At 47.3% G+C, this 27,526-nt stretch overlaps 1 protein-coding gene across 1 annotated transcript; it reads right to left on the bottom strand.

The window, feature by feature from the left end:
* Positions 1–223: 223 nt before the first annotated feature.
* On the bottom strand, positions 224–22,101 carry FYB2 (FYN binding protein 2). The gene is given in 19 exon segments (XM_042779572.1): positions 224–581; positions 1,651–1,807; positions 2,550–2,634; positions 4,270–4,362; positions 4,840–4,900; positions 5,643–5,671; positions 6,858–6,941; positions 8,595–8,664; positions 8,950–8,990; positions 9,090–9,201; positions 10,942–11,095; positions 11,376–11,460; positions 12,240–12,271; positions 12,933–12,961; positions 13,592–13,680; positions 16,221–16,254; positions 17,282–17,520; positions 18,410–18,972; positions 22,021–22,101. Coding segments are annotated over 19 exon segments (2,076 nt in total). The 3' UTR covers positions 224–543.
* Between the last annotated feature and the right edge of the window lie 5,425 nt (positions 22,102–27,526).

Genomic DNA, 27,526 nt, shown 5'->3' with positions numbered 1-27,526 from the left:
CATTCTCATCATCACCCCACAGCTGACCAACGTGGGCTGTCAGGGATGCAGGAAGCACAAAAAGAGACGTTCAGGGATGCTCCAGGGGAGAGCAGCTCTCAGGGCAGTTAGCACTGTCTCAAAGAAAAAAAAAAACAAAAAAGAAATTTTCCCAGCAAGGGCCACCTGGGCAGGAGGAGGCTCATTTGTATGAATTATGCATGAGCATGCAAGGAAATGCTGCAGCAGGGAATTTAAGGGCGTGTTTTGGCAAGGCAAGGCACACGGAGTGGCCCATGTTTGCAGCAGATGTGGATTAATTTGGCATATCTGAAGGCAAGTCAGGAATCTCCAATTCATACAAGTCATGACTGGATGGGGCTTTTTTTAGCTGCAGTTGGACTGGAAACTTGTCCAGCAGCAGAGCAAAACTGGAAATACTTATTGAATACTGGCTGTTTACATTAACTCCCCCTGCCTTCAGAAGTTTTAAGTACATTTCTCCAGATATCTGCACACAGGAAAGAGAGGAAAACATGCATCATCATAAATAAAAAGCTGAGCTTACCTGAAGCTCAAGTGCTCCACCAGAACGTACCCATCTGAAGAGGAAAAAGGAAGGGGATTAAAATCAGAGTGAACGTGGCTAAGCACGGAGGATGTGCTGTGGTTTGGGGGTGATTGGGAGAATGTGCTGGGGTTTGGGGGTGATTTGGAGGACTTTGGAGGGTGGTTTGGGGGTGATTTGGAGGATGTGCTGTGGTTTGGAGGATTTGCTGTGGTTTGGGGGTGGTTTGGAGGATGTGCCATGGTTTGGGGGTGATTTGGAGAACTTTGGGAGGTGATTTGGAGGACATGCCATAGTTTTGGGTGATTTGGAGGACATGCTGTGTTTTGAGGAGTGATTTGGAGGACTTTGGGGGATGGTTTGGGGGTGATTTGGAGGATGTGCCGTGTTTTAGGGGGTGAAATGGAGAACATGCCATGGTTTGGGGGTGATTTGGAGGATGTGCTGTGGTTTGGGGGTGAGGTGGAGAAGGTGCTGTAGTTTGGGGTTGATTTGGAGGATGTGCCATGGTTTGGGGGTGATTTGAAAGACTTTGGAGGGTGGTTTGGGGTGAGTTGGAGGATGTGCCATGGTTTGAGGGTGATTTGGAAAACTTTGGGAGGTGATTTGGAGGATGTGCCGTGGTTTGGGGGTGATTTGGAGGACATGCCATGGTTTGGGGGTGATTTGGAGAATGTGCCATGGTTTGGGGGTGATTTGGAAGATGTGCTGGGGTTTGGGGGTGATTTGGAGGACTTTGGGAGGTGATTTGAAGGATGTGCCATGGTTTTGGGTGATTTGGAGGACATGCTGTGTTTTGGGGGGTGATTTGGAGGACTTTGGAGGGTGGTTTGGGAGTGATTTGGATGTGCCGTGTTTTAGGGGGTGAAATGGAGGACGTGCCATGGTTTAAGGGGTGATTTGGAGGATGAGCTGTGTTTGGGGGGGTGATTTGTAGGACTTTGGGGGTGGTTTGGGGGTGACTTGGAGGACATGCTGAGCTTTGGGTGTGATTTGAAGGACGCGCCATGTTTTGGGGGTGATTTGGAGGACTTTGGGGGGTGATTTGGGAGTGATTTGGAGGACTGTGGCGGGGTGTGCCAGCAGGGCGGGTGCACACTCACATCTGCCCTGGCTGTTGCGGCAGATGACGGCGTGGCCGTGCGGCGCGGCGATGACATCCAGCTGTTCCCCAGCTGTGAGCGGCAGGTCAGCACGCCGCTGGCTGGGCACCGAGCGCTCCGCCCTGGCCCTGCTGAGCACACGGATCTCCTGGTGGTACTGCAGCACAACGAACAAACATTGGCATCAGCTCCACTCTAAGCATGGATCACAACACCTTAAGGCTGTGGGAAAACCCTTGAAGTAGTGATGAGTTAAAAACGAGCCCCAGAATCCTCCAGTTCCTGCATGTTGATCATTGCCAGAAAGTTCTCTGCCTCCCTTGTTGTCATTGGTTCCTTTTTGCTGCAACAATTTCAATATTCCTAATCGCCCTTCTTTATTGGACCCCTAAACTCCACCCTAATTCCTCTCCTCCTCCAGCTTTATAAATACCCCTGACATGCCCTAACACCTGCTTTTGTCCATTTGCCCTCATGGATGGAATTAGCCTCCCTGTGCCATCTTTCCCAGGTTGTTCAGTACAAACTGTTTGGCTTGTTGTTTGTTATTTTCTAGTATTAAAGTTTTTTATTTCCCAAACAATCGGGTCAGATTTTCTTTCTGCATAAAATCACCGAGTTCAGTGAAGCCTCCAGCCCTAATTAACTGGGCTAGGAGGGGTTGGAGGCTACAGATCCAGCAGCTTTCCTGGGATATTTTTTCTCTTATTTTATATTTATATGTATTTATATGTGGTGATTGAGTCAGCTGGGATTGGAGATGTCAACCCACTTTTATTCTCTTAAATTTGTCTAGCCTCTATTTTAGGTAGTTTAGGTTCAGTCCCTCACCTGTTGCCCTCTCCCCTAATCAGCCACAGAGCTGCTTTCCTCCCTGACACAGCCAGAAAGACACTCACCATAAACGTCTCTCGAAAGAACTTCTCTTCTTCATCCATCTTCTTGTTCTTTTCTTCACTGCTCTTCTTGAATTTGAAGATATTTCTGCAACAGGACACACACACACACACATATGGACTTCTGAGCTCCATTTAAATAACCCTTGGCCCATCTGAAATTGCAACCAGAGCCTAACTCCAGCCCTGTCTGCAAGGAACCCTTGGAATAGCAAAGCACGCTGTTCACATCCCTATTTCTCAGAAAAAGGTGAAGATACAACTCAAATTTGTTAGCGAAGCACAACTTGAGCCATTTTGTATCTTCAAATTGGGATATTTTTTTTTTTGGGTCTGTAAGCAGTGTGGGAACAAATAAACTCTCTGTTGAGTGTTTCAAATCAGCTCCATTTATATGGAAGTCAACAATTCACTTTTCCCCCAGCAGTTTGTCTCCTTCTGGCTTTATTTATACTCAGAAATAAAGGGTCCCCAGATAACTCTCATCCTGAGTCATTTATGGAAGTGGGGTTTGACATAGCTCTCCACATTTTCTTTGGGTTTTTTAGCACATGGAGGAGAAAGTCTCCCAAGCAGACATTGATATGGCACTGTAAAGTGGAAAGCAAGTTCTTATAACCCACTTAAAGGGAGTGGGGCATTCCCTGAACATGGGGATGCCACTCTTCTGGTACACGAAATTACAGCTGTAGTATTCATTTTCAAACTAAGACAGGAAACAAACACCAAACAAAAAATTCCTCACCCATTTGTAACAAATTATTCATCCTTGGCTCATTTTGATGCATTTAAAATTAAAGAGGAAAGGAAGGAAGAGCTGAAATTAGGGATTTTTAAGCTGTGAAGAGATTCTTCCTTGGGCAGGACCTGTGATCTCTAAGGGAAAGTTGAAATTGCATGGAATCCCTGATGGTCTGTGAAGCTGTGACTTTGCACAGCACTGCCAGGGGTGTTTGAGCAGCCCCATGCAGGAATTCTGTGCTGAGAACCTGAGAAATGGGCCTCTGATTTCCATTTGAAGTCCCAGGTATATGGTCATGGAGATGGTTGTTGTGATGCACATTTTTGAGATCTAAAAGGGAAAGGAAATCTCCCACTTCCATGTGAATTTTTGTGGCACTGGTAGCAAAACGATTTTTAAAAAATTAAAAATTGCTTTTATGCACAAATGGCACAGCAAAAGTCAGTGCAATCAGCCCAAACAATCAATACTTCAAAATACAAGGCTCTTGCCAAAATCATAGAATGGTTTCACCCCTGCCATGGGCAGGGACCCTTCCACTACCCCAGGGTGCTCCAAGCCCCATCCACCCTGGCTTTGGACACTTCCAGGGATCCAGGGGCAGCCACAGCTTCTCTGGACACCCTGATCCCTGCCCACCCTCACAGGGAGGAATTCCTTCCAAAAATCTAATCTGAACCTACTAAATAGCAAAAAGATCCAAATACATAGCAAGTAACAACTTTTGGCTCAGCTCAGTGGAAAGCCATGACAAGACTGCAGGATAAGACCTTTGGGTGCCCTCCTCACGCTCAGTTCAGATCCAAGAGTTTGTTTCACCCTTGGGGGATTTTTTGCAAAGATTCCTGGACTCTGGCTTCAAAGGGAAAGGGACATCAACCAAAACAAAATATCTGTGCACTCAGGGACATCCTGCTCCTGAAACCACTCAGGAGAAGAGTACAAAGTCAGACAAAATGGGAACACAATGGAAATCCAGACCTCTCCACATCATCGACGCTTCTCCTTTTGTCCTTGGACTCCTTCACCATCCGAAGTTTTGGCATCCAGACTTTGCCCTTCTCATCCTTCCCTCTGAGAGGAACAGACAGGCAGGGATTCAGGATTTCCCCAGCAGATCATGTCCCCTCCCTGTGATTTCTCTGTCTCCCCCCACAGCCTGCACTGAAACGCAAACACTTGCTGTGATTTACACCAGCACGCGCAGCCACCGCAGTCATCTGGCAGCAAGACACCAGGACATGCTGTTCCTATTAAAAGTAATTTTTCTGACAAGGAGCCTGCCAGGACAGGGCTGATAATCGGGTCTGGGAGACAGAGTTTTCCTTCCTTAGGAAAAAGATCTGATTTTTCACGTGTTTCAGGGAGCTGCTCTCTCCTTTTCACATCTCTGGCACTAACTGGGTAACAGCAAGGAAATATCCTGCCAAATTAAACACACACAGGGAGGGCACCTGGACTGTCTCCAGAGGGCTGAATCCCAACCAGCTCACGACCCTCAGTGGGTTTTGTGCCAGGAGGAAAAATCCCAGGACAGGGAACCCTCCTCACCTGGTCTCTCTCTGCCCCACCTCGACATCATCATACACGCTGTCCTCCTGGGAGACAGCTGCTGTCAAAGCAAAGGCAGGACAGAAAATGGTTAGGAGATGTCACTCTGAGCCTGGTACTCCAAATAATCTGTTGCAGAGGAAAATTTGGGCTGCTGCTCATCACTCAACCCAAAGGAAATGCAGAAGGAGCCTCAGGGCTCCCAGCAGCCAGCAAAGGTCCAGCACAAGGAATGATGCTTGGGCTGGTTGGCTGTGTTTATGGGCAGTTTTCTGCATGGCTTTGGTCATCCAGCTCCAGGGATGGAGCAGCAGCAGCAGCACAGCCCCAGCTTTGCACTGCAGGCAGCCCAGGCAGGGCTCCCAACACAAGGATTGGGTATGGTCACTCCAGACCCTCCTCAAGGCTGAGGCTGTACCCACCCCATTGATGGAAAGCATCACCTTGACCCTCCAAGAGTCAGGAATAGAGAGTTTTACAAAGAGCTGCTGGAGAGCCATGGGCTCACACAGTGCTTCTGCAGGGACTGTTTCACACATTACCTGCCTGGACAGATCCAGATCTGCAGGAGGAATGCTCTTCTCTAAGGCAAAACCACCCAAAAATGAGCAAAGCCCCCACTCTCAAATGAAACACTCATCTCTATCACGTTTTCAAAGCTGATTTTCAGACAGGCACAATGCACCCAGCTGAGAGGTACAAATATACAATATATTTTTCTCCTCAAACACACACAAATACACAAAACATTTATCTTCAAACACACACAAATCCCCAAGCATCAGGTACAGGTATGTGCTTACCTAAATTTGGTACTGAAATGGAAACCAGTCTGTGGATAGAAAAAAGGCTTTTAGAAACAAATCTGCACATCAGCAATGCCCATGAGGAGCCCCAAAAATCCATCAGTGCTGCTGCTGAAGTGACACAGACAGGTCAAGGTGCACCAATAGCATTTTCCAAAAAGACATCCCTTGCTAAATAAGCATTTCCATCCTGACAGCACTAAGAGCCATGTGTTCATCCAGCAGGAAAGATCTACTCTGCATCCAAAGAACAGTCCAAGCTCCTGCTGCCCTTCTCAACAGCAAGGGGGTTGCTGGACAGTTGGAGTTTTTAGTCAGTAGTAATTCCTTCCTGCAGGTCTGCCAACATCAGGGGTTGTCCAGGAATTCAAAGGTGAGCATGTCTGTTGGTATCTAAGATGATTTCAGGAGCTTTGAGGTTCTCTGAGACAGGAGAATGGCACAAAACCTGGTGCGTCCTTCCCTATAATGATATTTATATTTGAGGGAGCCACTGTGAAACTATTTGTAAGGAAAACAAACCTTCCTGACATAAAAGAGGAAAGGGGAAAGGTTTAACCTGGAATTTCCAAAGAAATAAGAAAAGGCAGCATTTTCCTGGAGTTCAGGCACTGTGCACAGGGTGAGGCACTTGCTGGCAGCAGTGGAGGACAGGTTCTGCAGGTTCTCAGCAAAAGGCAATTTCCCTGGAAACTTATTGACAGCTCTGAATATCAGAGCACCCAAAAAGGGCACTGTAGGAAGTTACACAATGTCCTCCACCCTGTTAGAATGAAAACTCACTGTCAAACTTCAGCAGATGCTCTTGGAAGCTTGGCCATGAATGGAACTTGGAATAAAACCCCACAGCAGCAAGGCTGTCCCCAGTGCTGGCTCACAGGTCAGGGCTGCAGGTATCACCTTTCTGCATTCCCTTGTGCACCTTGTGTCACGCTGAGGTGTCAGAAAGGTACCAAAGGCAGCAGAAAATCCACAAAACCCTGCTGTGGGAGCAGCTCCTGGAGATGCCTGATGCCAGAGATTCTGAAGAATCCCACAGAGGGACCATTGGCCACATTAGGAACTCCTAGTGAGTTGATAAAAGCATTTTTAGCCTAAGTTTCCCCCCAAAAAGCTGTATTCCTTACTCCTAGACCTCCTGCTCTCAGATAATTGCCAGGAGCAATGCTCAGGTTTGAAGAAGGAAAGGTGAGACCACCAACACTTTTTTACCTTAGGTTGTCCTTGAGCCTGAAATTGTTCAGCTTCAACTTTTCTATCTTGAACAGGTTTCCAAATCTCTTTTGTTTTTCTGTTCTGTCCGAAAGAGAAACAAGTTTTAAATTAGAAGAGACATGAGGTGCAGAAGTAGCCCCAGAGATCCTGAGGCAGGGAAAGGAAGGGCAGCAGAGCCTGCACCTCAGCTTAGAAGAAGAATTAAAGTGTTAACAGCATCATGTGGATGGCAGACTCGCCAGCACCAGCACAGCAAAAGGTGATTCATTGTTAAGTCCAAGCTCATATCTTTGCTTAGCTTTAAACTTTTCTGTGTTCCTTGAAGTTGTTCTCCTCTGACCCAACAACTAGAGGGTGATCCAGGTTTCTTTGGAGTGAAAATTCCTGAGGCAAGGGCAGCATCACCCAGTAGCATTGCAGTGACCACTGAAGGAGACATCAGGGGCACCTTCTGAGCCACCCTCCATCACACATTTCTATGATGTGTGGCCTTTAGGAGGATGGTCCCTGGCACACAGTTTACAAAGGGCTGCAAATCTACACAGCAATTTTCTTGTAAAGTATCTGCAGGCAACCAGGATCCTCTCCTGGGGGTCATTTCCCCTGCACAAGGACCATTAAAAACCCTTTATATGTCTCAGCACACTTAATCCTGCACGTGGGATCAATAGAGAGGTTTGGGGATTAAGACCCTGACCTCTGAATTTGGTCCCAAATGAAATTCCCTTGCAGCCCCAGCAAGATGCATTGTGTAAATCAGCAGCTAAAATTCTGCACCCATGTGCAGAGGGGCAAAGAAGAGGCAGGGATGTGCTTCCCAAGGGTGGGGATGGAGAGGCACCCCCACTATGCAATTTGCAGAGAAATGACACTTCCTTCTTTACAAAGCCATCCTGGCACCTCCAGGGGTTCAGCTTTCCCCTTTTTCCTCCCTCTCTGTCACACACAGGCTCTCCATCCACATGGAAGCTGGGCTGGGATGCAGATGCAAGCCTCCCATCCATAGGGAAAAGCAGATTTACAGCAACACCTTATAATTCCTCCCACACTGCTGCTCAGATGCAATTGTGTGCCACACATGCCTTTCCCAAAGTCTGCCTCCATTCCTTACAAAGACAACTTTTTACTGCAGGAGGGAGGGAACCACACAAAACACAACTGGACTTCACATTACACCTCTTAATCCATTTGGGAAGCTCAGGCAAAGCATAAAGCCCAGGCTGCAAAACTCATTGGTTTTATAACACACCCCCTGGAAGCAAATACTACATAAAAAAGAGCAGGTTGCAAGTCAGCTACAGCACATCAGGTTCTTCTCCAGCCTCCTGTGATCTCAAATTTTGTCCTGTTTTAGGGGGACAATTTGTCCCTTGAGCACACACAGAAAAAGCCAGTTCTCAGCTACAGCTCAGCAGCACTTTAATTCAAGAGAAGGCAAGTGAGACTGTCCTGTGTGCTTGATGCAGGAAGAGCATCAAAGGATGGAGGGTGTTACAGGAAGAAAAATCCCCCTCACTGCTTTGGGATTTAATTTTGGTAGTGACTTTTTGCTCCCTAAGTGTTAGCCAAAGGGGAAAGAGGGAGGAAGAAGGGAAGAAACCCACCCACACAACTTTTCTGCAGTTGAGTCAGGAAAAAAAAAAAATAATAAAGGCTTCCAGCCAGTACCTGGCATGTGAGATCAAGGCTGAATGGTCAGAATTTCAAAATAGAAGTTAAGAAACTGCAACTTACTCTGTTTTTGCTGGGTTGTCACCCCCAATCTCAACATCTTCATATGTCTCCTCGTAGCTGTTTCCTGAAACTTAAAACCAAGGCATGCCATTAAGACAAGCCCTGCTCAGTGGCATAAGGTGAGGTTTGCTGGACAAATTGCACCCAGACCTTTCACATTTTCCTCTCACAGAGGCTTCAGGGCTGCTCAGATGAATTCCATGTATGCTGCTCCCCACTGCTTTTAATGGGAATTCAGAGCAGCCCCACCAGAAAGAGAAACTGTAGATGCTGGAAGTGAAACAAAACCATTGCCAGCATCTCCCAGGGACCAGCCCAAATGAAAAGCAGCTTCTGTTGGAGCTTCCCCACTTACTGCTGTCTGAAGTGAAGGAACTTGAGGCATCTGAGCCGTGGCTGCAGGAAGACACAAGTGTGACATGGGGTTTGCTGCAGGACAGGGTTTAAATGGATTTCCCAGACACAGGCACTGCCAGAGCCCAGGTCCACACTCACAGTCTGCCCTGCAGCTCCTCAACATCGTCATAGATGACCTCTGGTGCCTGCCAAGGGCTTTGGTCCAAGGCTGCTCCTTCTGCCTTTGGAGCACCAACACCCAGGCTGGGCCCTGGAAATGAGGAAGGATCTTTAGGAGCTTTTCTGAGGAACTTCTCTCAGGGAAAGGACACAACAAATAAGAGCCTACAGATATATTTTCCATTCAGGAGTCCAGGAAATTCTCCACTCTGAGACACTTCAAGAAACACAAGTGAACAATTTAGCTTTAAAACTTTTCAAAGCCATAAAAATATCTTATGTTTAAAAAACTTAAAATGTCTGTCAATTTTTAAAATTGTGGCAGCTCTGACCCAAATATTCCTCACCTAAAAGCATCCAAGAGATTATTCTTGGATCTCCAGAGGAGTGATTGGAGGGAAAGCTTGGCATGGTTGGTGGAAATGTTAAGATCCAAATAATGAACCAGTCCATTGGAATACACCTGTAAATCAACATCTTGGAAAGGAGGATGAGCATCCCTGAGATGGATTTCACTGAGGGCTGGAATCGAGCCTGGGAGTTGCACCTCATGAGGTCAGAGACAGATTATTGCTGGAGAACTCTGAAGTGGCAAAGTTAAAACCTTAAAATTGACTGAAGAGAGTTGGAGCAATGCAGAAATCCAGGCACACAAACAAAAGCAGACAGTGTTTGTGAATGAACAAGGGGAATGTGCAAGGCCAGGCTGGGCAGGGTTGGGAGCAGCCTGAGCTAGTGGAAGGTGTCCAGGTTTGCCATGGTGGAGTGAGGGGATCTTTTAGGTCCCTCCAACCCAAACCTTTCTGATCCATGCAGTAGATCTTGCTCACCACCTCAGTATGGCCCAGCTAAAGACCAAAACTTATGCAAAACATCCAAACTCACAAAAACAGGCAGGGGTGGACCAAACAATTCTCAAAATCAGCCTCTCAGTTGAAGCAGGAGGCTCACCATGAGTACTTTGAAAAAAAATCCCAACAGAAATTACCTCCAGCTGCTCAAAGGTCAAGCAAACCAGCAAGATCTTTTACAGAAACAGACACCAACCAAACCAGAAAATTATTATGAGGTGATTTAAAATAATAATAATAAAAAAAAAGAAATACCTGAGAACCACACCAGTAAAAATAACCACAGTCACAGTCAATTTACACTTTCTCCTTCACTCTCCTGGTCTGTCCACAGAGCCCAACAGAGCTGCTTTTCTCTCTTTCATCTTTGAAATGCTGCCACATCACACCAGTGGCGTGCAGAGCCTTTGCAGAATAGGACCAGTGAACATTTACAGAGCAGTGCTTACAGAGGGGATGTGAGCTGGTTTAATTGTGCAGCTGAGGAGCCTCTCAGCACCTCTGGCCCCTCCTCAGAGGACCCTGAGAGAAGGACCCAAAGCCAGCCTGGCACCACGAGGAGATGGAGCAAGGAGCCACCAGACAGAGGGAGACTCCAGGCTCTCATCCTGCTTATTCCCACCCCAAGCCTTAGCCAGCCCCTCTCCTGGGACTCCATAAATCAGGAGGAGCAGAGGAGATGGATTTCAGCCCTCACGGATAAGGGCAATCTGCTAGAAAAACAAACACCTTGGCCAGAGTTATGCAGATGGTTAACCAACTTAGGATGCTATTTGCACAGCCAAAATAAATGATTCAGACCAGAATACAAATGCTCATGCAACCTTTTGCCCTGGTTTAACTAAATTGGTTCAAGAGTTGCATCCAAATTCAGCGTTATTTCCCATATGGAAGAGACATTTGGGCAGCAGATGGGGCTGGGGATGGAGGGAGCACTCAGAGGTGCAAGGAGATACTCACAGTGCCAAGGAGATACTCACAGTGCTCTGCTCTGCCTTTTGCCAGCCCTGCTGGGGTGGGATGGGTTGAACTTTGGGGACTGGTCACATCCTGCTTCCCTTGCAGAACCTTCATCCCACCTCTGCCCTCTGCCTGGGCATGGCTGGTGGGAGACCTGTGCTCCTCCCCACCTGTCTGGGGCCAGACATTTGGTTTGGTCAGTGCAGCCCTTGGGAACAGCTTTCTAATATGTATTTCTGTTGTACATCCATAATAATGTCAATTATCTGTGGGTTTAAAACAGCTTCACCCCCTTCTCCATCAACCTTTTGGGCTGGAGCAGCTCAGTGGTGAACAAGCAAAATCCCCCTGGGATTAAGGGTTCAAGTTTCAATTGTTTCCCAAAGAGAGGGAGGACAGAAGGAGAAGAGACATCCTGCAATAATTATTAAAATTAACCTCAAGGATACAATACCTTGAAAATTTTGTTCTCTTCCAGTTTTGTTCTTTCATGACTTGGTTTTGCCTCTTTTTCATCCTCTGTTTGAGCTCTTTCTGGACTGAAATGTTCGGAAATGAGTGAGCTCAGCACAGACACTTCAGCAGAGTCACAAACACACTGCCTTGTGACAGTGCCCAAACAAGCAGCTTATCTTCCCTCTGAATGAGGGGGATGCCCAAAGGACCACCACTAAAGTAAGGGCAAATCCAAATCTAAAGGTCACTCAGGGACACTACAAATCACTCTTGGGAGAGAGACAAATTAATATGATTGTTCAGGAAAGGACAAATGGATCCATGTGTGGTGGCACCTGGACCACATGTGCCTCTCACCACACTGTGTTGAGATTTGGGGAAGAAGAAAAAGCAACAGGGTGAGGAGTTGATACCTTTAATTCCCAGCATCACATTTCCCATGAAGGTGACCCCTTTCTATAACTCTTCCACCAGCACCAAAAAACCCAGCCTTGACAGGGGCCATAAATAACACCACAAGGAGCCTGAAGTGTGACATTTGTGGGGTGAAATTCAGAATGGACCTTGCCTTGTCTTGGACCCAGAACCAGGCTGAGAGCCTCATAACTCCCCCTGTTCTCACTGTTCAGGTTTCAGTAGGAACAGACAGTATCATTTTTTTACAATCTCCCCTCCACATAAGCTTTAGAATGAAAACAATCTTAGAAACTGTGAGTGCTGGCATAGAAAAGCATCATCTACGCTGTCTTGGTCATGAAATATATGAAATTTCTTTCTATTTACTGAGTGTCACAGTATTCAATTCCTAATCCAAATCAGTTGTGGGGTTAGAAGAAGTTTGAGAGGGAGGAAAGGAAATTACCTGGATTTGGCAAATGGAAAAATCTTCTGTTTCTAGAATAAAGAAGAGGAAAGCCTTCAGCCACTGTGCTTCTCTGAGCAGTCAAGCTTTCATACAAGGCCTCAGCTGTCAACCAGCATTTGAAGAAATATTTCTTTAGAAAGCCCAGAAGTATTTTATGTTTGGAATAGTCATCAGACAAGGATATTTCATCTACTTTGCAGGACAGGGAATACACATATTGACAAACTATACAGGGATAATAAAACAGTGCTAGGGCTGGACCAGTGAGGGGACTGGCCAGCAGGGAAGATATTACAGAAAGGAGAGCTTGAAGAGGAGGAGGAAGTTTTTAAAATGTAAATAAATATTTCCCAGCCTGCCATAAAATGAGACTGCAGCCAAGCCAGAGAATCTCTCTGCAAATCACACAGATAAATATATTTGGAGAGCTGTGCTATTTCCCAGGCAGTTTGATGGCTTTGCAAGCCAGGACTTGAGAGTGGAGTCTGACATTTTACAAAGAGTGGTTTCCCTGTTTCAGGGATGGCCAGGACATGGCCATGATCCCCTGGCACCAGGTGATGTGTGCTCTGAGCTGATCCTGCCTCCCCTGCAGGAATTTCTTATTTATTTGTTGAGAGTCTTCACAGACAGGAGAGAAATCCTTGGCAGGTAAGTAATACAGATATTAGAAATTTTCAAGACACTTACCTTGTGTTTTTGAGGCTCTGCCTTAGGTACTAGGAAAGACATTTATGAACAGATATTAATTTTTAGTCCATGTTAAAGTCACTGCAGTTTTAGGTGCAAAATTCAGCTTCAGTTGGGATGCTCAGCATGCAGGCACACATTCTCCATGGACATTCAGCATGTCCTCCAGCCCATTCCCTGTGCTGTTTGAGCATTCTGCAGCACATTTTTCAGCATCTATGAAAGCCCCTCCTTAGCTCCTTTCCCACAAAATCCATGCACTGGCAGGAATAACCTCCCCAAAAGAGGCAGAGCAGTGGCAACTCTGATAGAGAAACTTATATCAGGAAAAATTATTGATGGCCTGGAAAGGTCTGTGTGTGCCCTTCTGCTCCCAAGAAGAAGCTGAGGTTTGCCTAACTATCTTCTTTTGTTCTCCTCTACATGGGTATGGGTTATGATATTCCCCACTGAGTTTCACTATTTTACCCCCAAAATTTTAACTTTTTTTGTCATTGCACCAGAGCCCTCACAATGCACAGGGGACAGGGCAGCCAGACTTCTCCCAGACCACTGTGCAGCTGCTTTTCTCAACAAGAAACTGTATTATTTCCATTTTAAAGGCTTTTTTTTCCCCAGCTAGCACATAATTCACCTCACAGCCCTGCCTTTCAAAGTACCTTCAATGACACACAAGGTTGTGGTGTCCCCAGACTGGTTCAGGTACATCGGGGTTTCTTCATAATTATTCTGCTCTTCAAGCTGAGCACTAAGATGAAAAAGAGAGAAAAGATTTTTTTTTCTGTTCCTTTTAGTAGCGTGAAAAAAAAAATCCATCTTAAGGACAAGGAAATCAAGTGCTTTGATAGTGAGCCTACAAAAAAAGGCAAAGTGAAATCAGGAATTCCTCAGAGGAATTCCTGTGGCAGATGCAGGGAATCTTCCCCCAACTCCACACTCTCATTGCTTGTCCTGGCTGCATTGAGGGGGCTCAAAACACACCAGGAAACTTCCTACCTGGGTTAGAGTCTCCTGCCTACAGCAGCTCCTCAAGCAGAAACAGAACAAAAAAAAAACACCCAAAAAACAAAATAAAACAAAACTAAAAACAAACAAAAAAAAAAACCCCACAAAAAATAAAAAATAAAATACAATAAAATACAATAAAATAAAAACAAAAACAACAACAAAAAAAAAACCAGAAAACCCCAAGGAAATCAGAGTGCAGCATTTCTCTATTGCACTCAGGTACTTTGGAATTGATAACAATTCCCAGCTGCTCTGTTTGGCACGTGGCTTCTCATGGAAGGGAACAAGAGGGAAAGCAGAGATAGCAGAGGGGACATTGGGAGGTTCTGATCCTGAGATTATCAAGCCTCCCACTCCATGCCAATGCCATGAGAGGCAGGTGCCAGCCCCAGGAGCAGGGAAAGCAGCTCAGCACAGCTCAGCACCAAGGGATGGGGTGCCCAGTTCCCAGCTCCCCATTCTCACTTTTCCTTCCCTCCCAGAAATTCACCTTAGTGTCAGGGGAAAAACCCAGAATTCCTGAAATACCTGGGTGAATGCACCAGGTTTCCCCTCTGCCCACAGTGGTGTTTTTTGGCATTTTAGGAATGCACCAGGAAGCAGCAAGCAAGAACCAGCTTGTAACACACGTGGGGGACAGGTAAGGTGGGGAGAGAGCAGCAGGAAGAATTCTAGCAGGAACTTCCTTCTTCTGACTCAAAGTCTGTGAAAAAACCTCAGGGAGAGTCTGTGTGTCCTGGAATCACCCTGCTGTCACAGCTCAGCTTCAAAAGAGAAAGGACTAAGGGCAAAGCAGAGCACCGAGAAACTCCAGCTGCACTTTGACAGCGGTGAAATCAGAGAAAAAACAAGCCCTAGAGTGAAGCAGAGGGCTGTGCTGCTAGCAGGGGCTGTCCCAGCCCCTCAGTGTCCCCTGCAGCCCCCAGCCCTGGGGACACCTCCTTGCTGTGTCCATCCCCACACAAACCATCAGAGCTCAAGAAAAGTCAGCACAAGAAACTCCCTCTCTAAGAGACCAGACTTCATTCCAGGTGAGGCTTCGAGGAGGGGAATTCCTGTCCCCAAACTGCTGTTATTTTGCTTCTATGCCAGAGCTATTTAATTAATTTCCCCTGTTATCACACAGTTAATATTTAACCAGAGTGACTTACTGTAAAGAGCATATCACAAGTGTTGGAGCAGGACAGCTGATCCTGCTGCATTACTCTGCTAGAACAGCTTTGGAGGGGGTTATTTTTTGACCAGTTCTCTTCTGACAAGTACAGGTTAAAAGTTAACAGCAGCCCACGCTGGCAGGAGCACCTCATGATGTCAAGAACAACTTGCTGTCGATAGCTGGAGGAGTTGTTTGGGCACAGAAAGTATTTTAAGAATTCCCCTCTCTTTGCTTTGGTTCAGCTGTTCCATTTCCCCTTTTCATAGCTATAACAAAACGTGTATGAATATTTCCCTCCACTTTTGCTGCTCTTGTACAAACCCCAGGCTGCTGCACAGCCACTCATGACAAGTCAGAGATCAGAAAAAGCCAGGATCTCCCTGCACACAAAAGAATTGTGTCTGCAGGATTTTTGAGCTGTTTCAGAGAAACTCAAGTGATTTTGGACCACCACTCAATAAAAACCTCACTTCAGCATGAGGAGGCAGCTGAAGGAGGGCAGTGGCTCCTGTGCCCCCAGCTCCTGTGCTGGCTGCACAAACACAGGATCACAGAACCATGCAGGAAAAAATTCCTTTGCTGCTGGCAAAGAAACCCCCAACACCTGCTGGTTATGCCAGGGCTTTGTTTCAGCAACAGTTTTCAAAAGCATTTCTTTGCTAAAAACACAGCAAACAGGAAGCAAAAAACACACAGGAGGTGATGGCTGTGCAACTAAAGAAATAGCAATGTTCTACTTCCCACCAGCTAAACCTGACCTAAAGACACATGGATGTGGCTTTCCATGAGGTTTTAAGAGCTCACAAGAGAAAAGAGGGGTGAAGTTTCTCCATTAGGAGAGGGTCATCCCAGCTTGGAGCTTGCCATGCAGGTTCACACAATCACAGAATCTCAGAGTGGGTTGGGTTGGAAGGAACCTCAAAGATGATGCAGTTCCAAACCCTCCCTCTCCCACAAGCAGGGATACCTGGACCAGGCTGCTCAGGATCCCATCCAGCCTGGCCTTGCACCCTTCCCCTTCCTTGAACAACCCCTGGAGCGAGCTGCTGCCTCCAGGAGTGGGACATTCCCTGCAGGCTGAACGGGAAATGGGATGGGGATGTTCCCATCTCCTTGTCTCTCACCTTTCAGGGGTCAGGTAATCCTCTTCTCCAGCAGCTGCACACAAAGACACACACAGAGGGTTAGTGTTGAAGGCAAGCCCACAGAGACATGGGAGGTGTGACAGGGACAGCCCTTCCTCCCTGCACACAAAGGCAGCAGTGCACAGGACTGCCAGCACAAACAGCCCTGTTAGTCTCATTATTATTTCACATTTCCAGGCACCAACCTCAGGCTTTCTAGAGATAATATTGGGAGAGCGTGGAAATGATGCCAATAAATGTAACTAGCTCCCCCCATCAGATTAATATATTCAGAAAAGGCTAGAAAAGAGTTTGAATGAAAAACTCTCCCTCTCATTCTTATCAAAGCCAGGGCACCCAATGAGCACTGGCACTGTAAAGCCAAAGGGACTTTAGCAGAGCCCTTCTTACAAAAGCAGCTCCCTGTGAATTAATCAAAAGTTGTGCCTAAAGATCTGGCTATAATTAAGGCTGTATCTATAAAGAAACACCACTTAGCAGCTTAATAAGTGGTCCAGAATATTCTATTATACAACATCAATAGGGTTTTATTATGGGAAACTGAACTTTTGCATTTCTTGATGTAGAAACACTTAACGGCATTGCCCTCTGTTGTATTTAAAACAGAAGTGGGGGGGGATTAGCAGACTATTTTCTAACAATTTTATTGTGCCTTCCCACAGTTGTGTGCTCCAGAGTCGAGGCATTTCCCATTGAAGAGGAGTGATAAAGATCAGCCCAGCTCACAGGCAGCTGCTGCTGCTTTACAGCCAGCTGTAAACTGCTCCCAGCACGCTGCGCTTGGGAGGGAGGCAGGGCTCTGAGCATGGGATGGCATCCAGCCTGGAAAACCAGATCCCTTTTCCAGATTAAGAGCAAAAATCGGCCCCACTCAAACTGCTGGGCTCTTATTAATGTTTGAGGAAGAAGTTATAAACAAGTAACAATGTCTGATTTCTGCGCGCTGGAGATCGCGGCCGCACAGATGTCAATAAACCGCGCGTTTGAATTCATTTTCTATAGAGCAGATCCGGGGGGAAAAAAGACTAAATATCTCTTACTTGTTTCATTTCCTCTGTGGACCAAAGGCATGGTGCTGTGGAAAGCACTGAGATCAACCTTTGGGGGTCTTGGAGGCTTCCCAGGGGCTGGACCCAGGGATTCAGCTGAAGGGAGAGGTTTAATCCTCGGCCACTTGCTCCCAGGGCTGTAAGACCATTTTCCTGCTCCAGAGAAGCACAAGGACAGGCAGCAATTAGCCCTGATTTAAGCAAAAATCCACGTAGGATCATTAGTTATACTGACATTTTTAAGTGGCTCTGCCTCCTCCCAGTTTCAGTGTCCCCATCACACAGTGGGGCTCTCAGCAGGCTACCAGAACAGCAGAACAAGTGGAAATGACCATTTTTACAGATTTTTACCATGAGAGCCATGTTGGGGTCTCAGCTCTCGACAGCTCCCTTCCTCTGGATTATAAAATACCAGCCCAATTTTCTGTGCTGGTGACACTTAATCCACCAGGACCTCTGGATTATAAAATACCAGCCCAATTTTCTGTGCTGGTGACATTTAATCCACCAGGATTTGGGGCTGTGGCTGTCTGCAGTGCTCAGCCCAGGTGAGGTGGCTTTCCAGGGTAAACAAAGACTTAAGGTTTTCAGTGCCCCATCACCCAGTCACGTCAGCAAGGGGAACTTCACAGCCTCTGAGTTTCCCAGCACCAGTTTCTCTAAGAAATATCTTCTCAGATCTGAAATATGACCTTTGGGAAAGCTGGGAGGGTGCAGGGAGGGGGATTCAGGTCTAAGCTCTTTTAATTAGAATGAAATTGTCTTTGCAGACCAGCCAAGCCTTTCACATCTGTGTGAAATCACATTTACCTTGGGATTGCAGACAGCCAAAGCACACCAAAACTAAGACAGTCTCCTGTCCTCAGTTTTCATCTTACTCTCAGAGTGGGCAATTTCTTAGAGTTTTTTAAAAAAATTGTTGGATGTGGGGAATCCTCCCCTTCCCCAAGCAGAGCAGCAGTTTGAGACCCATTTCTCATCTCCAGACAAGAACAGAGCAATCCAACGAGCCAGTTTGGCCCCTTGTTTGAGGGTCCCAACCCTGAGGAGCTTTTCTCTCCTGCTCTTCCAGATCACCTGCACACCCCTCTATTTCTATATTCAGTGTTAAGAACACACCTCACCATACCTTTGTGGAGCTCTCTTGGTGCCACCACACCCTCTGCTCCATCAGAGCTCCTGTGTCCTCTGGGAGCCTGAGGAAGAGCAATCCCACTGCCCTGCAGAGCATCCTTCCTCTGGGAGCTTCCAGGGGCTGGGATCCTGTCCCTGCCAGCAGCAGCTGGGTTTGCTGCCCTCTGGGCTGGGATCCTTGGATTTGTTCTCTCCTTGCGGGATAAAGTCTCCTCCCAGATCTGCAGGACGTGCTGGAAAGAATCTGGGAGCTGAGGGTGCTCTGGAGATGTTTGGTTTGATCCTTGCAGGTCAGTGCCACAGGACAGCTTTTCTGAGCTGCTCTTGGGGGCACTCAGCCCTGTGTCCCTGGGGCTGTGCTGGGTGGGATGGGCAGGTTTGGGCGCTTTCACCTCTCTCTTGGCCAGGGGCAGAGGGCTGGACCTGGTGTTCCCTGCAGAGCCAGGCTTGGGGGGGATCTCCATGGCAGGTTTCTGCCCCAGCTTGTTGGCCAAGTCGGGGTCATTCTGAAATTTTGCTCGCAGGGCTTTGAAGTCAGTCCCACCTTCCTGTGTGAGGGGGAGAGGAGAGCACAGAACAGCTGCTTACAGGGGTGGCCACAGGCAGTTCAAACAATCGTGCTGTTTTCAGAGAGAAACAGGCTGCACACTCAACCTTGGTCACCAAGGATAAGCCAGTCCTGGTGAAAATTTAAAAGCAGTGGAGGAGAATTTGCTCTTTCCAAGGATCCTCCAAAGGCTCACAAATCACTTCTGGTGGAGACAAAAGAGCTGAAAACAGGGAGGAAATGCAGGAGCACAGCACAGACACCAAGCAGGAGCAGTGTGGCCAGGGGAAATGCCTCCCAGTGTCACCCAGTGAGGAGATTTCCCAAGGGGGGATCTGGCAAACAATGACTTGAATGTTGGAGCTTTCCTGGCAGAGGAGCTGCAGTGCTGTTTATGCACCTGCTGGGTATGAAAGCTGCACTTTATTTTCAGTAAACAGGGGAGAGGCCAGTCCTGCTCCAGAGATGCCCAGTCCATCCCCATCCTGCTTGAGAAAACTGCACCATGAGCAGGGAAGCACTAAATATCCTCCTTGGTGCTGCACTCCTAATGACCCCTGGGACAAAATGCTCTTCTTCCACCGTGCTGGTTCAGCTCAGGGTCCCCAGGGCTCTTTGGATGCTTCTGCCCTTGCCTTTAATGCCAGATGTGGCACACAGAGACACCAGGAGCACCTCCCAGTGCAGGTGATGGATACTGGCCATGACACTCAATTCCTCTCCCACACACTCACCAGACCCCAGGTTCTTGAACAAAAAGAGCAAAAAGTGACCTTTTAAAACTGCACTTAAAGAACATTTTGTCTCAGTCCCTGACTCCCCTGCATCCCACCATCCCACGCTGGAGAAAAGGGACCACAATCTTTGCCTGCAGTGCTTAAATTCAGCCCTGAACTGAACTAGGGAGAAAATATGAAGAAAAATTTATGAGCTACTTAAGTCCTTGAACTGCTCTATAACTTTTTATATGCCATGATTACATTAGGTGCTCTGCTCTGGCAGCTTAGTTCAGCACAAGGCTTCACGAGAACCTGTCTAATGAGGAAATTGGAAAAAATTATCTAGGACAGAACTTCGTTATTCTGAAAAAAGCCTCAGCCTTAAGTGTTAAGACAGAACAGATGAATAGCATACTGAGGTTTTATTGCATTTAATTGCACAATTTATTAAACACTGACAATTTCTCTTGAATAACCCCTTTCACTGACTTTATTACTTTCACAGGGTAGTACATGATGTAAAGAACCAGCCCTTGGGGGAGAGGTTTGAATTGCTCCAATTATATTTCATATTAGTGGTCAGCAGCCTGATGCTGTGTGAGCTGCCCAAGCTCATCTAGCAGTGAGCCACGGCAATGGGAGCTTCCAGAGGATAAATCAGATTCTGGGGGGAAAAAAAAAACCCCTAAATAAAAATCCCACATGCACCCAGTCCCTGCAGTGATGCCAGACAGGAAATAAAGCAGTGAGGTGCCCCAGTGCAGGGAGATGCTGCAGCAGTGGTTGAAAAGTTCAGCACTGTTTACCTGGCTGATTTTCTTTATTGGAGCAAACAGCTCCTCATCAGCACCCTCAGAGACAAAGAAAAGAGAAAGGAAGAAGTGCCTGCTTGTCTCAGTGTGCCCCAGGCGAGGCAGACACGGGGATTTTGGTCAGGCACTGGCTGTGACAGAAATGGGCTGTGACAGCCACCAGCTTGGCACTGACTTTAATTAAAGTGGGATGGATACGAGCTTTCCTTTCCCCCCCTCAAATTGTTATTCCTCTTGCTTTGAAACGACTGATTTGCCTGATTGAGAGGGAGATTATCTGTGCTCAAGGCACTCTGGGTGCCCCTCACTGGGCTCCCCAGAGTGCAGCCTGGTGGGATGCTCATGGGAAGGAGGGACAAGCACAGCCCCCAGCCAAACACAGAGAACTGCTGGGGTGGATGGGGTTAAATTGCACCCCACAGGCACCTCCTGCACACCCCTACCCAGCTGGGCCATCCCTCCCTCCCCAAAAAGCTCCTGCCAATGCTGTTTCCCTGCACAGGGCTGAGCTTAGCCAGACCCTCCAAGCTGCAGTGAGTTCTCCTGGTCTCTGCACGGATGATTCTCCATCACAGCTGGGGCTGTTTCAATCCACAAACCCATCCAAGCACCTTCAGCTGGCCCAGGGAGGTGCTCAGGCTGAACACAGAGCTGGGCAGGTCACAGGCAGGACACACTGGGGTCCCAGGGAGGGCTCAGGTGCCCTGAAGATCACACCAGCTGACAGGCAGGGAGAGCACACTCATACATTTAAAGGCTGCCAAAAGCTCACAATGTGTATTGCAGCTACATCTGGCCAAATAATTGACTGTGAATAACACTACATTTGGCACAAGCCCTTGCAAGATGAGAGGGGAAGAGAGGAAAAAGGAAGCAAACTTCCACTGGCCGGAAAGCTGTGAGCATTAAGGAGTCAGGGACAGAAGAGTGCAGAGCCAGGGGCAGCAAAACTTTCCATATTTTCTTCCTATAAATAAAATGTTCTTCTAACATCAAGATCAGCCTAGGAAGCAGAATGAAGCTCAGCTTAAGCCCATGATAAGGGAGCCTTTTAGAAGGAGCAGCAGCAGGAGGTTTGTGCTGATACCTCGGACTAACCAAAAGGAATCTGAATTACTGAATCCCAGAATGGTTTGGATTGCAACACTCTTTAGAGATCAGCTTGTTCCAACCCCTGCCACGAGCAGGGACACTGACCAGGAGCTCATAGCCCCATTTAACCTGGCTTTGGACACTTCCAGGGATGGGGAAGCCACAGCTTCTCTGGGGAACCTGTGCCACCCTCTAAATGAAGAAGTTCTTCCTAATACCTGATCTAACCCTGCCCTCTTTCAGTTTGAAGCCATTCCCCCTTGTCCTGTCATTCCAGGGCTCTCTTTCCAGCCCCTTCAGGTACTGAAATGCTGCAATAAGATCACCCCAAAGCCTTCTCTTCTCAATTAATTAACTACATCAACCTAATTCTCATTAGTTTCCTGAAGTTGCTTTTTTAAAATGAATCAACACAAGAAGATAAACCCCACTCAGGATATGGCACACCGGACAGCTGAGAGAAAGCACTGCCTGTTCCCCTCCTGGAATTCTTCTGCCTTACTCCATTCTTTATCTTGGTTCCCAAGGGAGCTGTGGTGGGTAAATGTTTAATCTGTGCTGCCCTCTGCCCTGGCGTGGGATGCTGGAGCCAAGCCCAGGCTGAGCAGAGCTGCAGATATCATCAACTCATTAACCCCCAGCTTCTCCCCAGAGAAAGGAAGAAAGAAAACAAATAAATAAACCCCAACTCCGCTTTTTGTTACATTTAGAGGCACAACAGCAGCTCGTGTCAGAGTGAGAGGGGAAGAAATCAGGTGCTGGGAGCCCCAGTTTGGGGCAGCAAAGAGAATCTGTGCACACAGAGCAGGAGTGAGAGCAGGACACAGGACAAACTGCTCCTGTTCCGTGGAGAGAACAGCCCCCAGCTCAGAAACCCGAGCAGAAATGCTTCCCCCAGGTGCAGAAGAGGCAGAGCCCCAGCAGTTACCAGCTCCATCCCTGGCTGCTCCATCCCTGGGGCTCCAGCGGCTCAGCCCAGCATGGTCCGGTGTTCCCTGCCCTGTGCTGCAGCCAGGTGAGGCGGGGCCAGCCCTGAACACACCTGGGCTGGGGCGGGGACAGCTCACCTGGGCAGGGCTCAGCCTGAGCCGGGCTCCCTGAGCCACCAGTGTCACCGGAACTGTGGCACCGGCCATGGGACAGGGGTGGCAGAGATCAGCAGTTTGATTTTTGAGGGATATGATGTCCGTGGAAGTTTATAGAATCCTGGAGTGGTTTGGGTAAGAAGGGGCTGTAAGGATCATCCACTTCCAACCCCCCCAGTGTGTTCTCAGGTTCCTTCTCACTCCTGGGGCAAGCAGAACCGAGGAGAGATGAGCCCCACAATGTCCAGCAGTAATTCTCACCCCAAATTTTGGGTCTCCCCGTAGCTGACACCCACCCTTCTGCACCATGCTGTTCCCCACAGCGATGCCAGCATCTCAGGGTGATTAAACCAGGCATTTTCCCAGAGGAACCAAGGGTTTCCTTGCTCTCAGTCATCCTTGCTGCAGCTCACACACACTCCCTACAGCTCCTCTCCATGGAGAGCTGCTCCTCAGGCCACTTAAATTAGGACAGACAAAACTTCTGTCACTGGGTATTTCTGCCCTGGAGAACAGACTGGAAGTGTCTGTCCAAACACTGAGCCCATGTTTTATACAAACATTTCTCCCAGGAAAAGCAAGGCTGGTTAGCTTGGCTAGAAGGGAGCTGGGAGCCCCAGGACTTCCTTCTTCCCTCTGTAAGTGGACAAATATTACCTCATGTCTCTCTTCAGGAGGGCTTGGTGTTTTCCTTGGAGCAGGGACAGCTGCTGCTGGGTGCTGGTGGTGTTCAGAGGTGGCTGCTGATGGGGTTTGGGAGCAACACTCATGAGCTGACCCCAATTACACACCAAGACTCAGCCCTTCTCCTATAGATCATTCCCAGTAAGATGCCTGGAAAAGAAATGAAGAGAGCTTAAAAATCATCCAATTCCACCCTCCTGCCATGGACAGGGATGTTTTACACCAGCCCAGGCTGCTCCAAGCCCTGTCCAACCTGGCCTGGAACACTTCCAGGGATGGGGCAAGCACAGCTTTCCTGGGCATCCTGTGCCAGGACCTCTCCACCCTCACAGGGAATTTTTTTCTCCCCCTAATATCTGCCCTAATAAACCTTCCCTCTTTCAGTTTGAAGCCATTCCCCTCTGTCCCAGCCCCCTCTGCACACTGGCATTGAGCAAATCCCTGCCCTGAGCATCCCCAATGCCTTCAGGAACTGACCCTGCTTCCCAGAGCAGTGAGGGGAGCTGAAAAATAACAGGAAGAGAAACTGAGGAAAAGAAAAAAAGGCTTTTTTGTCAGAGACATGACTGGAAGCGTGAGTCTGGTTCCTCACCACATGAAAAGCCCTGCTGCTGCGTGGAGGTCCTGGAGAAGAAAGGGGGATCCTGCTGAGCTGGAAGCTGGCAGGGAAGTCTCCCAAGGCAGTGCTGGAGTCTCAGTGTGATGGGAATCAATGCCAGCTTTGTCTACAGGTAGCTGGGGAGGATTTATGACCCGCCCAGTGGCGTGAACACAGACCGTGAATTAGAGCACTGTTGGAGAATCAGGAGGTTCTGACTTCAGAGCTGCAGTCCTGGGGAAAGGGACAGAGTACATTCCTCTACATGCACTCTAAAATGAAAGTCAAATGCCAGAAGTTTCTTTAAAACCTGCATTTTGTGAGTGCTAGCCCCGTGGGACCCCACCAGGGCTGCACAGGGAGCAGGGACAGGGATCATCACACACTGCTCAGGTGAAGCCAAATCTCTTTTTGATATCCCAGACAGTGCCCCCCTCCTTGGGCAGCAGCTTGGGGTTTGCTCTGGGGTTGCATCTCAAAGGCACCAACCCAGGATGGCAATTCCCAGTGGGAATAAACCCAAACTCCACTGCTGAGAGCAGCAGCCCCAAACTCCCTGCTCAGCCTCCCCAGAACCATTTCAGCCTGCTTAAAAGTTTTGTATTTCATTTCTTGGTTGTTTATTTTTTTTTCCCTGCAGTGAGGCACACAGTACATTATGTATTTGCATCAGTCTGAGGGCTGCAAGCACAGCATCCAGCTGACTTATTTTCCCTGAATTATTCTTTTCAGCTACTTAGTGGACTGCTGGAGTTTGTCTATAAGTCTGTTACAGAGATTTGGGATTTTTTTTTCCCAACTTTTTTTATCCTTTTTGAACTTTACAGAGGTGCTACTAGAAGCAAAGAACAACAGCAGATATTGGGAATATCCTTTATCCTTAATATTTCAGCTTTTTAGAAATGTAGGGCAGTGTGATTGGTGAAGATGAGACAAATTTTGTGGCAATCCAGTCTTTTTTGGAAGATAACAAGATTTAGGTGTTGCCCAGGACATAACTGGTGATAACATTAGCCCAGTGTCAAGATATTTTGGATAGGGGGTGGTCTGACAAGTTGTTTTCCTTTGTCACAGCTACAAAGGACAACACTGGAAAAAGGCAGTAGGATCCATATCTCTGAAAAAAACCCACCTCAAAACCCCCCAAAGTGGGGAAAAATGGAAAGCAGGGCCCAGCTTTGTGCTGGGGGAGGATTTATCTCAATTTTAATGTTTTATTCTGTTCCCAGGAGGGCCAGGACACTCCCCCAGCCTGGCTCCCTGCACATCTCATGGATGTTTTGGGTTGGAAGGGATGCTAAAGATCATCTAATTCCCACACCCCACCATGGACAGGGATGAGGATGGCTGGAATCTCATCCTTTTCCTGCCACAGGTCATTTCATGGTTTTCCAGCAGAGGGGGAAATAGGATCACTTGTTTCACTGCCTGCTCTGTCTCTCATCACCAGCAGAACGAGGGGTTTAGGAAAATGCAGCATTATTGATCCTTGCATTCCAAAAGCCAGCACTTGCTGTGGCTGGACAGGACAAGCATTGTTCAGGGCACAGCTCCATCAGAAGTTCTAAGATCAGCCCCATCAAAGCACTGTAGGACTCGAGAAAATGAATTTAAAAGCCTTGCAGGTGTCAGGTATTTTATCAGCCCAAGCCCCACGGTTGTCTCTGCAGTGTGGTCCTCATCCTACACTGAATGCACACCTTTTTTAGCAATAATCCCTTGTGTACAAAGCTGGGTGTTGTTCAGGTGGAAGGGACCTTATCAGAGCAGTTCTGGGCTCAGTGGCACCGAATGAGGACAGGCAGGTCCAGCACTGGGGCTGGGCAGCACAGTTTGCTGTCCCCTCTGACACTGGTGATGAGCAGGGTTGGGAACAGCCTTTTCCTGCTGGAATGAAACCTTCCAAGCTGCAGGAACATCCCCACAGCCTCTGCTCTGCTATGCCAAACATCCTGCCCATCCTCATCCTTCCACTCAGGTCTCTTCCTTGCTCTACAATAAAAAGTCATCTCTCAATCTAAATCCTTCTCTTGATGACATCTGCGCTGCCATTCTGATTTTTGAAGTTCAGAGATGAAGACCTCAGCAGCCAGCTCGGCTTCCTTGGCAAAACAGAACTTCTTTTACCAGGCTGCTGTGCAGGGAAAGAGGGTGAGCTGAGAAAAGCCCATGTGTGCTGCAAAAGCTCGTGTGAAACAGCAAACTTCCCCAGGGCAGAGCTCCAACTGCCAGGCTCAGCTTCTCATTTGTGCCACAGCTCTGCATAACCTCTGCACATGGCAATCATCTCTGTACTGTTAAAAAACCCCACCACCCCTGAATAAAAGGCTGTCTGCTCTGCCCTTCTCCCTGGTGAGCCACGAGGGAGCAAACAGCACGTGGCAGGTGTCAGTCACATCAAACCCTGTGCTCAGGATGGCTTGAATGGAATGAAAAAGGACAGGCCTCTCTGCCTTGGGATGTTCATGGGCTTCCAATAGAAACAAAATTTAAATTTAAAGTATTGCCTGAATAATATAAATAGAATATTGGCATAAAAAAAAGGATTAATTTTTTAACATAACTGTATCCCCTGCAGCAAAAGCCGTATGAATATACCAAAAATAAAAATCCAGATATGAAGAAGGAACAAATGCAAATTGCTGAATGACAATAACATTCTGTTATATCCATTATAACTTCACCCTGGGGCTAGGCTTGTGCAGCCAGCCACGTTGCCCACGGGCTGCTCAGGTGATACCTAAAAGATCAATGCACTCTTCAGGCAAAAATTAATTCCCTTTGTTGGGCCAAACACATTTGAAGTGGAGGCTTTTTAAAAGTGGAATAAAATCCTGTGTTGCTACCACGGAGTTTGTTTACACTGAGTTAATCTGCCCTGGTTTTAGATAAGTAAGAGTTGTGAGTGAGGAACTGTGTGTCTTGTAATTAAAGGGTTCTTCAGTGTCAGGGAAGAGCCCAGTGGTGGGAATAGCCACAAAGTGATGATGTGAGCTCACTGCCCACCCAGCCTGCTCACAGCCCCTTTCCATGCTCCTGGAGACTGCATGGCTCATCCTCCTGAAGGTGACTGCACCACCACGGCCAGCACAGCCAGCACTGCAAGTCAGAGGTGCTGAGCCTTCAGTCAGGTTTGGAGTGAAGGATCCAACACAAACATTATAGACACATTCAATCCAAAACATTCTAAATGGGACCACAGCTCTACATTTATATATCTATCTAAATCTAATCTATATCTATCTATACCTATATAATCTATATATATATCTATATCAATATCTATCTATATCTATATCTATATCTATATCTATATCTATATGTAGATCATATATATCATCTATCTATATCTATATCAATGTCAATATCAATATCAATATCTATATCTATATCTATATCATCTATTTCTATTTCTATTTCTATATCTATCTATACCTATATAATCTATATCTCTATATCTATATCTATATGTAGATCATCTATATCATCTATCTATCTATCTATATCTATATCTATATATCAATTTCTGTTTCTATATCTATATCTATCTATACCTATATAATCT

Source organism: Catharus ustulatus, chromosome 9 (genome assembly GCF_009819885.2).
Source record: "Catharus ustulatus isolate bCatUst1 chromosome 9, bCatUst1.pri.v2, whole genome shotgun sequence".
Classification (NCBI taxonomy): domain Eukaryota; kingdom Metazoa; phylum Chordata; class Aves; order Passeriformes; family Turdidae; genus Catharus; species Catharus ustulatus.
The sequence above is the reverse complement of the archived record's forward strand: the minus strand, read 5'-3'. Positions and strand labels throughout refer to the sequence as shown.